We start from the raw sequence: 13,360 nt of genomic DNA, 5'->3' as shown, positions 1-13,360 counted from the left end.
TTGCCAGTCCTGTCTGGTCTAGTGAAGGTGGGTTTGTGCCCATAGGTGACACTGTTGCCAGTGATGTCTGGTAAGGACCTGCCTTACAACAGGCCTACAAGCCCTCAGTCCAGCCTCTCTCAGCCTATTGCGGTCAGTCTGAGCACTGATGGAGTGATTGTGGGTTCCTGGTGTAACTCGGGCAGCTGATGTTGCCATCCTGTACCTTTCCTGCTGGTGTAATATTCAGATGTACTGTGCAGGAGTTGTTACACATGTTCTGCCACTGTGAGGATGATCAGCTGTCCTTCCTGTCTCCTTGTAGTGCTGTCTTTGGCGTCTCACAGTACGGACATTGCAATTTATTGCCCTGGGCACATCAGCAGTCCTCATGCCTCCGTGCAGCATGCATAAGCCACGTTCACGCAGATGAGCAGGGACCCTGGGCATCTTTCTTTTGGTGTTTTGCAGAGTCAGTAGAAAGGTCAATTTGGTGTCCTAAGTTTTTATAACTGTAACCTTAATTGTCTGTAAGCTGTTATTGTCTTAACCACTCTTCCACTGGTTTATGTTTTTTAATTGTTTATGGTTCATTGAACAAGCATGGCAAACATTGTTTAAACACTTAATGATCTATAACATTATTTGGATTTTTACAAAATTTTCTTTAAAATACAGTGTCCTGAAAAAGGGACGTTTCTTTTTTTGCTGAGTTTATATAAATCTGACAAAGCTGTCCTTTAGGGGCATTCAGGCGAATGATTCATAAATAAAAGATATATAAATAGTTGAAGTCAGAAGTTTACATACACTCAGGATGAAGTCACTCAAAAAACGTCCTTTTTTTAACACTCCACAAATTTAATATTAGCAAACTATAGTTTTTGTCGTTTATGGTTAAAGTCGTTTAGGACATCTACTTTGTATGTTTTTCCAACAATTGTTTACAGACAGATTGTTTTTCTTTAAATTGACTATCACAATTTCACTGGTTCAGAAGTTTACTTCGTTTACTGAAGTTAACTGTGTCTTTATGCAGCTTGGAAGATTCCAGAAAATGATGTCAAGCCTTTAGACAATTAGCCAAATAGTTTCTGATTGGAGGTGTACTGAATTGGAGGTGTACCAGTGGATGTATTTTAAGGCCTACCTTTAAACTCTTTGCTTGACATCATCAAAAATCAAAAGAAATCAGCATAGACCTCAGAAAATATTTGTGGACCTCCACAAGTCTAGTTCATCCTTGGGAGCAATTTACAAACCCCTGAAGTTACCACGTTCATCTGTACAAAATATTTTATGCAAGTATAAACACTATGGGACCACGCAGACATCATAGAGCTCAGGAAGGATACTCATTCTGTCTCCTAGAAATGAACGTAGTTTGGTGTGAAAAATGCAAATCAATCCCAGAACAACAGCAATGGACCTTGTGAAGATGCTGGAGGAAACAGGTAGACAAGTATCTATATACGCAGTAAAATGAGTCCTATATAGACATAACTTTAAAGGCTGCTGCGCAAGGAAGTTGCCACTGTTCCAAAACTGCCATAAAAAAACTGACTACAGTTTGCAAGTGCACATGGGGACAAAGATCTTACTTTTTGGAGAAATGTCCTCTGGTCTGATGAATCAAAATTTTAACCGTTTGGCTATAATGAATAACCATTGTTATGTTTGGAAGAAAAAGTGTGAGGCTTACAAGCTGAAGAACACCATCCCAACCGTGAAACATGGGAGTGGCAGCATCATGTTGTGGTGCTTTGCTGCAAGATGAACTGGTGCACTTCACAAAATAGATGGCATCATGAGGAAAGAAAATTATGTGTTTATAATGAATCAACATCTCACGACATCAGCCAGGAAGTTAAAGCTTGGTCGCAAATGGATCTTCCAAATGGACAATGACCCCAAGCATACCACAAAAGTTGTGGCAAAATGGCTTAAGGACAACAAAGTCAAGGTATTGGCGTGGCCATTACAAAGCCCTGACCTCAATCCGATAAAACATTTGTGGGCAGAACTGAAAAAGCGTGTGTGAGCAAGGGGGCCTACAAACCTGACACAGTTACACCAGTAGTTCTGTCAGGAGGAATGGGCCAAAATTCCAGCAACTTATTTTGAAAAGCTTCTCAAAATGTTTAACCCAAGTTAAACAATTTAAATTCTACCAACAAAGTGTATGTAAACTTCTGACCCACTGGGAATGTGATGAAAGAAATAAAAGCTGAAATAAATGATTCTCTGTACTATTATTCTGACATTTCACATTCTTAAAGTAAAGTAGTGATCCTAACTGACCTAAGACAGGCAGTATTCTCTACGATTACATCTTTTATATGTGAATGATGTGCCTGGATGTCCCCAGAGGGTAATTTTGTCAAATGTAGTACACCGTATTTTTTACTAATCTGGTGTTCTATTGAAATTCAGTATTGTGACACTCCTAATATTGTTGGCTCCTTTAAGATAAATTGCTTGTTCTTTACCTCATTTGTAAGTCACTTTGGTAAAAGTAGCTGCTAAGTGAAAAAATATAACTGTAATTTAATGTTACACTCATGGATACATTCAAATATTTGCAGTGAAATTGTAAGAGATGGCTATTCCAATTCTTTCTTTGTGTAATCATGCAGCATAGTCTGAAGTCACAAAAGACCTCCAGACATGCAAACACATAATACACGCTGTCTTGCGCCGACATGATAACATTTTATGGCATACTTGCATGTCTAAGGCATCAATTTCCATCACAGGAAATTAAGAAAAGTGTTTGGAGAGAAATATGGTCAATGAGATTTTTTATGCCTGTTTGTGTCTGTGTCTTTGAATCAACCAATGTAATGCTGTGTGAAACAATACCAAATCAAATCCACACTAACATGATTTTAGTGTGCTTTTGTGCATGTGAGTAACTGATGAGAGGTGGGATGAAGTTGGTTTATGCAAAGTAATAATGTAGCTTAGCAAATTTTAGTTTTAAAACAATTGCTGGAATTCAATAAATGAATTGCACCCACTGATAGCATTGTTTATTGGCAAATGCTGTTTGCATGGCTTTAGCTCCTGTTTCACTATATATCAGGAAATGAAGGAAACATGCCCCAACAAATCTGTACTGAACGCAACTTGCATGGTGCATTCTAAGCCATTTTTGAGTACTAGATTGTGGAGGATGCAGCAGACTAACACGATTTGTTTTGCAAGGACTGTACAGTATCCCTCCACCATTTTGTTCCCAACACCTGAATATGGCCGGTTATATGGCTCTTGTCCAATTGATGAATTACTGCTGCCATGATCGCTGAAAATGTATGCAAACATCATGTGATGGAACAACATCCGCTCACTCTTCCCCAGTCTCTTTTAAATAAAATTCTGTTTACTGCCTGCTTGCGTAATAGCACAATGTTATTTGCGCCAAGCAATTAACATTGAGTTGAATGAATAAGTTGTGTTTCGTGAATAACGTTGAGTTTAGTGAATAAGGTGGAATCTAATGAGCCTAATACACATAGAAATGAGGAGTGTATGAACTGAAAAGAATGACATTGACTTATTACACTGCATTATTTCAGCACATTTAGAGCCTAGTTAAACTGGAATGTGAGTGTTTAGTGAATAAGATGCAGATGGCACGACTGTTGCAACAGTGAATTTGCTCCCTAGTTGGCATCATAGGCGCATTTATACATTGCCCAAAAATGCTGTTTAGGGAGGCAGGTCGCTATGTTTTGAGACCGCCATTATGTACTCTTAACATTGGTATTATATCTTTCATAATTCATTATGTTCTCTTATCAATTATAAAATAATTTGTTGATGTGTACCCGCAGTGTCATCCGAAAATCATAGGAGACTCTGATCAGCTGATGTCCGTGGCATTAGAGTGTATCTACAGCTGTGAAAGAGATGACCAGCTTGCACTCTGCTACGATATACTTGAATGTCTGCCACAGAGAGGATATGGGTGAGCACACATTGTCATAAAGACCAAGTCATCTCTACTTTTTTAGCCTGCATCAACTGAATTTGAATGAAATTGAACTTCTTTTTATTCCAAACATTGGGTTGTGTTTGTTATACTCCTTATATATTTACATTTCTAATTGTAATATCAATGTTAAATTGTTGACATTAGCCTGCAGTTCTAAGGTCTCGGAGATGAACAAATGCTTTACTACACACTCAATGTCCAAATCAATAAATCTTGAATATGTAATTTAGAATATGTGTTTACAATATTTATAATATATTATATAACTGTTTAAATGTTTTCTAAAAATGTTTTATCACGTAAAGCTGATCTGATCTTAATCGAGTCGTCATGGTATGTCCTTTCAACTCAAGTGTATCTGTAAAAAACAAGAATTTTCAAAGCCAAAATGTTTTTGTGACATTTTGGTGCATGGATATTAATTTGGTTATATTATAAACTAATTAGGAAATAAGGTTACCTAGCAACGTCAGCATGAGCTAAGACGTCTGCATGTCATGGCATCATAAACAGCTAATTGTAGCCCTCCACTTCAAAACGTAATGCGTTGCTGTCACACAAACCCTGTAAAGTGAATGCACAATTAGCACGTGTGCACAGTTATCCGTAATCCATGATTAGCTCATTATTTGAACAGCATGTGTCTCTCTGCCTTCAAAGAGTGAACCCTTAAAACCTCTGAGTGTTACTTATTATACTCCTGCTGTCTTCAGTCCTTTTAGAGACTGAGAGGCTGGTCAGTCTCTTTCCTACCATCTCTTGTTTCTCCAAGACCTCCTATATTGATAGTAAATATATATTTCTGGCTTTGGAATGCAGATAAAGTGTTAGTGTATGTGAAAAGGGTTTGCTGATATTCTCTCTCTTGGTTCTCTCTTGAGGCAACAAAATAACAGATTTCCTCCAAAAAATAATGTGCTATGGGAATTTGGTATCACTATATCCTGAGGGTTCAGCATTATTATACTAAGAACAATATTGATACATTCTACAAACGCCATCTGTCTTTTTCTCAATCTCATCATTACTCACTTTGTTTATAGAAATTCTCGCTGTACCTTTGCAAATCCCTGATGTGCTTTTACACTTCCATTTTTGTCTAGAAATTAATTCTTTTGGGCTGTTTCAGAGCTCTTCCTATTACATTTTGCTGCTACAGGTTTAGAAAATATGTGCATTTCATTAGTGGCTAAGGAAATATGGAAATGATGCGGTCATGTCAAGTTTGCTTGGGCTAAAAGGGTAAATCTTTTGTCTCTATAGTTGCAAACGAAGTCTGATTTTTGTCATATAGAAGTGTTTGGCAACAATTTTCACATCAATTCACATTAAAATTTGGACAATTTCCATAGCAACTGTGCTCTCAAGTTCAGATAGGGGGCACAGCTAAAAAAAAAACCACACACACACAAACATAAAACAAAAAGACATTCAGAATCAAATAGATGCAGCACAACAGACTGGAAAAGAATGGAATGATCTTGAGACACTTTTTACAAAGTTGAGAAACTACAGTTGAAGTCAGAAGTTTACACACACCTTAGCCAAATTAAGTCCAAAAGTCCTGATTTAATTGTAGAAAACATCTCACCTTGTTTTGAGTGAACCCTCTGTATGTCTAACTGACTTGATCCTAATGATTTGAGAGGTCTGTTAGGTTTATATTCAACAAGCATATATGAAATATATTTAGGTCCTAGGCTATTGAGAGATTTATAAACAAGTAATAGTACTTTAAAAGCAATTCTAAATGTAACTGGTAGCCAGTGTAAAGACCTGAGGACTGGAGTAATATGATCAGATTTTTTGGTTTGGGTGAGAATCCTGGCAATGGCATTCTGAATGAGGTGCATGTGTCTAATGGTCTTTTGGGAAAGCTGGTTAGGAGTCCGTAGTCCATAGGTGCAGTAGTCTACGCTAGTCTTGACTGGATACAAAACATCAATTCTGGCTATATTTTTTTAGATGAAAGTAGGCTGATTTAGTTATTTACATTTATGCATTTGGCAGACACTTATATCCAAAGCGACTTATTACAGGGACAATGCCGCTGGAGTAACCTGGAGTTAAGTGTCTTGCTCAAGGACACAATAGTGGTGGCTATGGGGATCGAACCAGCGACCTTCTGATTAACAATTATGTGCTTTAGCCCATTACGCCACCACGAATTCCATGCTTTGTTATTGCTTTGATGTGACTACTAAATCTAAAGTCTGACTCCAAAATGACACCATAGATGCCAGAAGATCTATAGTCAATTACCAGTACATAACATATACTCTAAACTAAACCAATATGACTGCTACAACATATTAAAGTATTGACCTGGCACCATGATTCAAAAATGGAAACCTAAAACATTGCGAGTGACTTTACAGTAAGTGGATTAATGCAGTCTATGTGTTTTAAAATTGGCTGGTCTTTGATCTTGTTTATTCATCTCTTTCTTAGACCAGAGACAGACTCCACAAAAGCCCTGCATGACCAGGTGGATACTCTCGAGAAACACTTGAGGTAAGGAGACCGAGCGAACAAACAAGATGCTTTGTAACAAGGTCTTAGATCCACTCACTCACCCACTTTAATGAACTTATGTGAAGTTCATTAAAGGTGCTGTCAAAAGAGGCTTTCAAACAGGTGTCTGGGACCCCCAGGGGGCTGCAAGAGAGCCACAGAAGATTTTACAGAAAAAAAGTATAAAAATAAAATTGACATTTATTACTCTTTCATTCTGCTGTCTAAGGACTACAGTTACATAGTAACAGTGGTACCATTGAAACTGTTGTAATCAGATGGAGCAGGAGAGCAGCAGCATGTCATCCCAGTGTTGTCAAAAGCAATGGTAGTAAAATAGCTTTCTCGCATGACAAACTAACAACTGTTTACAAAGTTGAATATTCCTTTTTATTTGAAGGATCCACTTCAAATACATGCTTTCAGCTTCTATGGGCTCCCCTGTGGCTGTGCAAAATGACTTGACTGTGCATTCAATAAATAAAATAGCTTGCAGCACCTTGAGACTTTCCCATTCTTGATCTGCCTAATGCTTAAAGAAATTATGCATTGCCATAATGTCTATTGTTGGAGGTTGTGTGTTGTATGCATGTTGTTTGTGTGTTTTGTCTGTTTACTGTATGTGTGTCTGTGTGTCTCTCTCTCTGTCTTTGTCTGTGTCTGGTCGTGTGTATCAATCTCAGCTCAGGTGATGTGATGTGATCAGCCTGTAATGGCTCCGTAAAGAACCATTCTTTTACATCCATTAGAATTCTGTCTGAGGAAAGGATGATGAAAGTTCCTCTAGCATATATTTATGGCTGGCCTGCGAGGGCGCAGTCACCACAGCCTTAATTCCTCTCCTTTTCTCTTGTTTGATCTGTAACTTATCAATTGTTATTTCACAGTCTCTCAAGATTTAGCTTTGTTCCATCTTTGCATCTGAATTGTATCTTTGCCAATTATTTCTCTAACTTGCTCCTGCTCTATAAATTAGTCGTACTCTGTCAGTGTTAAAGGTGAAGTTTGTATTTTTTTTTTTTTTGTTAACATAAATTCTCCTTTCTATCTTCTAGCTTGATATGGAGAGACAATTAGAAGAAAGACAATTGTGGGTTGATTTCTCAGAAGTGTAAACACTAGCTCTGTTGTGCTAGCAAAACATTGCTCTGTTTGTTTGAGCATCCTGACATAGCAACATTGGCTCAACCTGTGAGTTTGGGGCGGGACTACTTGTTTAGGGTAACCAATGGAAGACGTTAACTCATGCCCATCAATATGTGAAGAGGTCATAACAGAGGTCATCTATATACAAAAACCTGAGTGGAGGGTAGAAAAAGCCATGTTAAATTCAATTTACTGTATGTTTTTGGTGCATAAGAGGTGAAATAAACTGCTACAAAAAGTGTAGAGTTTGGCCTCTTAAGCAGAAGATTACACAAACTGTTACCCAATGCCTGGTATTGGAATAAAAGAAAGCAAAAAGCAAAACAATTTGCATTTTTAAACAGTACAGCCTTTCCAGAAACAGTTCATAATCAAGACTCAAAGAGCTACAGACAGATGGAGAGAGGAGTTAAGAGAGGGAGAGAAGGGAGCACAAAAATATGTAAGTGAACCAAAGATAAAGCAAATGTGGCCCCAGCAGATTGTAGAGAGAAAGAAAGAGACACGAGAGGAGTGTGAGATTGGAAGAAAGGAAGGAAACAGAAAACATCTGTGCAGGTGCTCCCGGGGGATGGTACATGCTCATTTATTGAGGGCATCTGAGCCAGACATGGCACCAGTTCGTCTCAGTGAGGTTGATTCAGACACCTCTGTCTGTTCATGGCTGCTCAGAGCAGCTGTTGGGCACAAAGGCCTGGCTAGGAATGTGTTACGTTGTGCTTTACCATATAAAGAGTGGAGTCCAAAAGTCTGAAACCACATTAAAAATTTTGCATTAAAAATCTCAAATCAAAATGTAAATATTGTTAGGAAAAGATGTTAATGGTATAAAAACTTTTTGGGGGTTTTGTGTGATATCTAGGTCACATATCAAATTAGCACATTTTTGACAGTTTGACCAGATTCCTTAGCTTCCATTGAAGCACACAAAATGCTCTTTGGAACATTCTTAAATCATTCTGGATATTATGGATCATCAGGTTTTACACAAACTTGTGAAGTACATGCCAACTTGAGTGCATGTTGTCATGAAAACCTAAGAGGGAGGGGGGGGGATCTAAGAAGTTCTGCAATTATTGTTAATTTTTCAATTTGACTATTCGTTGATACGGTTATGGTGTTGTTAACACATATATATATATATATATATATATATATATATATATATATATATATATATATATATATATATTTACTAGTGGTGTCTGACTTTTGGACCACCATGTATTATGTAGGCTGTATATTTTCTGAAAAACATATTTTAATATAAATAGTCTAATCAGGTAAATTGAAAGTTTAATAATACATTTTTTTTTATGACATATCCTACACAGGACAGTTTTAACTGTTTACTCTTTGGAATTAAATGCGGCTGTAAATTTTTTTTGTATTTGTTATTTTTCTGTCTCCAGTGTTGCTGAGGTGTTGGAGAAACATGGTCTTCAGAAGCCCATCTCATTCGTGAGGAACAGTCAGAACAGTAAAGAAGAAGCTCACCAGCTGATGGTCCGACTCACTCGTTATACAGGACGCAAGTATGGCACACACACACACACACACCCAGACAAACACTTAGCAGTTCCCAAAGCACTCATGTGCACCTGCCTCACTGTCTGTTGCTTGTTCAGAAACCCTCCTGTGAGTGAGACCGTGTGGAGAGGGCTACTTCAAGATCTCTTGGACATGCAGCAGAATGTTTATACCTGTTTAGAGCCAGAGACTTGCCTTCAGGTACTGCACATTTATGACTGTTATAATACCGCTATAACATTTGTGTATGTTTTTGTCACAAAGCTATTTTGTTGTGTTTTACAATACTATGCCATAAGCTATGCTATGCTGTGCTGCACTATGGTACCTCATATTACAGTCCATTCAGAAAGTATTCAAACCCTTTCATTTTTTTCAAATTGTGTTATGTTGCAGCCTGTTAAAATGCTTAAATTTGTATTTAGTTTTTTAAACAGATTTTTTATAACTTTGTAAATGTATTAAAAAGAAAAACTTAAATATTAAATTTACATAAGTATTCAGAACCTTAAATGAGTACTTAGTTGAAGCACCTTAAGCACCAGCGATTACAGCCTCAAGTCTTTTTGGGTATGATGTGACAAGCTTTGCACACCTGGATTTGGGGATTTTCTGCCATTCTTCTCTGCAGATCCTCTCAAGCTCTGTCAGGTTGAATGGGGACCATTGTTAGACAGCCATTTTCAGGTCTCTCCAGAGATGTTCGATTGGATTCAATTCCGGGCTCTGGCTGGGCCACTCAAGGACATTCACTGAGTTGTCCCTTAGGCACTTTTGTGTGGTCTTGGCTTATGGTCATTGTCTGGGAACCAGCAGAACAGTCAACATATCTTTAATGACATAAAGAAACTAAAACATAACATAAAACACACACACACACACACACACACACACACACACACACACACACACACACACACACACACACACACACACACAGTGGCCACATGTCTGTCTCTCTCTCTCTCTCTCTCTCTCTCTCTCTGTCTCTCTCTCTGTCTCTGTCTCTCGAACTGGTACCTCTGGCTTGTCTTTATCCCCCTCCCAGCTGAAAAGGACTATTCAGTGCCGGGTATGCATTCCTCACGGCCCAGCCATGCCCTCCTTCTCGTCACACTCCTCCACCGCCCGATTCAGGCCGGGGAAACCTCCCTCTTTACGTACTCCTCTCCCCTCCCTTTCTGGAAGGGTGGTGTTGCCCTTCCGGCCATTCTTTTACCAGCAGGTCTCTGGAGCCCTGGTAGAGACGAGGGGAAAGAGCAAGGACAGAGAGAGAGCGAAAAAGTTTCTCGCCTGTCACCAGACATGCCGTCGCCTGGTCCTCAGCCCCTCCTTCTGCCCTCTGGCAGATGACAGCTGCTCATCCCCTGGCGGACAGCAGTGGTTCCTCTGACCCCTGGCGGACAGCAGTGGTTCCTCTGACCCCTGGTTGACGGCCACGGCTCCTCTGACCCCTGGCGGATGGCCACGGCTCCTCCGCTTCTCGGTGGACGGCAGCGGCAAGGACTCCACAACAGTGCATCCCTCCTCCTTCCCGGGTTTCAGCACCAGTGTAACAGGGATCTTACGATAGGCAAGGAGGAGGCGGGAACCGGCAGAACAGTCAACATAACTTTAATGACATTAAGAAACCAGAACAACATAAAACACACAGACATGCACACACACTGCTGCCGCGTGTCTATCTCTCTCTCTCTCTCTCTCTCTCTCTCTCTCATATTGGCGCCTCCGGCTTGGGATAATTCAGCACCAGGCATGTGTCCTCACGGCCTGGCCAGGCCCTTCTCCACATCACACACCCCCATAGCATGATGCTACCACCACCATTGGGATGGTATTGCCCAGTTGATGAGTATTGCCTGATTTCCTCAAGACATGATGCTTGTAATTGAGGCCAAACAGTTCAATCTTCATTTCATCAGACTACATAATCTTGTTTCTCACAGTCTGAGAGCCCTTTAGGTGTTTTTGTTGTGTCTTGCACCGAGGAGAGGCTTCCGTCTGGCCACTCTGCCATAAAGTCCAGATCCGTGGCGTGTTGCAGTGATGGTTGTCCTTTTGCAAGTTTCTCCCATCTCCACACATGGTCTCTGGAACTTAACCAGAGTGATGATCAGGTTCTTTGTCACCTTTTTACCAAGGCCCTTCTCCCTCAATTGATCAGTTTGGCCAGGCGGCCAGCTCTAGAAGAGTCCTGGTTGTTCCAAACTTCCATTTTAAGAATTATGGAGGCCACTGTGCTCTTGAGCACCTTCAATGCGGCTGATTTTTTTTTTTTTAGTAGCCTTCCCTAGATCTGTGCCTCAGCACAATCCTGTCTCTTTGATCTCATGGCTTGGTTTTTGCTCTGATATGCATTTTTAGCTGTGAGACCTTATATAGACAGGCATGGGCCTTTCCAAATAATGTCCAATCAATTGAATTTTCCACAAATGGACACAAAGTGTAGAATCATTTCAAAGGTGATCCAGAGAAATGGGACGCACCTGAGCTAAATTTCAAGTGTCATAGCAAAGGGTCTGAATACTTATGTCAGTGTAATATTAAATTATTTTCTTTTTAATAAATTTGCAAATGTATCAAAAATCAGTTTTTTTGCTTTGTCAATATGGGGTTTAGAGTTTGATTGATGTGAAAAAATTATGTAAAGCATTTTAAACATTTAAACATGGCACTTATCCTACGTGAAATGGTAGTATCACAAACATTTTAAATTAAAACTTAAAAACTTAAACTTAAAAAATCCACACAAACAGCCAAGGAAACTGCCTCCCATGCCTTTTCTTTTCCATTTAAAACTTTATACAAGAAATCCTGCTGCTCATAGAGAACTTTGTTTTTCCACCTCCACGATAAGACGAGTATCATCCATGTCGTGTGCTTGTTTTTCTGAATGTGAGGTAAAGTGTAGTTCTCACTACTAGCCTGCCATATGATTGCCGCATTCTGCTGAGATGCGAGTGTCTCCCCCCTCCCCCATACACACAATATAACATGCTGTGTAGTGTATTTCACATGAAAAAAAAACTTTAGATATATCTCTGACAGTATTTGTTATTTTTGCAACTCCTGGTAATAGTGTGTTTTGGTTTACTTTGCTTTACCCTGGGCTGAAAGTCATATGGTGACTTTGAAATGCAGTACACTTTATATGCATTTATGGTACTTACATTTTATTACACCTCTGTATTATACGTATTACAGAACTATTTTATATTTTGACCTTTTGGTTTTACATATTCCAGCAGTATTGACAGTCATCCAGTTTTAGCAATCTCGATTACAATCTACAATAAACAAAAATATCAAAATGCATCTGTTAATGGATAAACAAAAACAATTATTATCAATCGCACAAAAAAAGGCGGGCTGGTTTTGAGAAGGGAGACAAGTGGCTATAAGGTAATTTGGACAAATGCGTATGGTGGGGATACTTTATTGTAGTAACAAAGGCATTACACGGGTCCATCTCGTTATACATTTTGGCTTTTGGAGCTGTATTGAAAATGTAATTCGTCCCATATCATACAATTCCCAAACTTTTGGATCAAAATATTACATGATGGGGGTTCGGTTTTAACCATCTAGCTGTAATGCACCTAATGGCTGCTGCCAATAGGATTTGTAATAGGTATATTTTAGCACTCCCCTCAAAACAATCTGGTCGCACACCAATGAGAACTAATATTGGATCATTAGGGATCTCATAGTGGAAGATTACCTTAAGGGCATCGGTTATTTCCTTCCAATAATCTTTCCGATTTCGGCAAGACCAGAGAATACGGGCGTGATTTCCAACATACTGTCCACATTTCCTCCAACACTTATCAGAGATATTTGGATTTCATTTAGTCCCAAAATATCTCGTTATGATCTTCCATTTGAACTCCCTCCAGATATTGAAACTGGTCACTTGATTGTGCCTCTCTAGAAATCACCTCCCAGGTTTCGAGGGGAAATAGATGTACACAATTCAGCCTTCCATTTTTCCTTTATCTGCAAAGTGTTAGAATGTTCATAGTCTGAAATATAGAATATACTTTGGATATGCATTTTTCTATTTCTAGGCCTGCTTGCATTTCTTTAAGGAAGTGGTGAGGGTTTTTTAGTGTTTTATGTGATATAAGGAAATGTCTTAATTTTAAGTATCTAATAAATTCAGTCTTAGGCAGTGTGAACTACTTTTTTATAAAT

The 13,360-nt window shown here is 39.0% G+C and overlaps 1 protein-coding gene across 1 annotated transcript in view; it reads left to right on the top strand.

The window, feature by feature from the left end:
- LOC127623850 (NBAS subunit of NRZ tethering complex) overlaps positions 1-13,360 on the top strand; it is a 218,060-nt gene that overhangs the window by 59,491 nt on the left and 145,209 nt on the right. Inside the window, exons 26-29 of the mRNA XM_052098413.1 lie at positions 3,816-3,949; positions 6,428-6,490; positions 9,049-9,171; positions 9,265-9,367. Coding sequence (XP_051954373.1) covers positions 3,816-3,949; positions 6,428-6,490; positions 9,049-9,171; positions 9,265-9,367 — 423 coding nt within the window. The remainder of the gene's footprint in view (positions 1-3,815; positions 3,950-6,427; positions 6,491-9,048; positions 9,172-9,264; positions 9,368-13,360) is intronic.

This window comes from Xyrauchen texanus, chromosome 30 (assembly GCF_025860055.1).
Source record: "Xyrauchen texanus isolate HMW12.3.18 chromosome 30, RBS_HiC_50CHRs, whole genome shotgun sequence".
Classification (NCBI taxonomy): Eukaryota; Metazoa; Chordata; class Actinopteri; order Cypriniformes; family Catostomidae; genus Xyrauchen; species Xyrauchen texanus.
The sequence above is the reverse complement of the archived record's forward strand: the minus strand, read 5'-3'. Positions and strand labels throughout refer to the sequence as shown.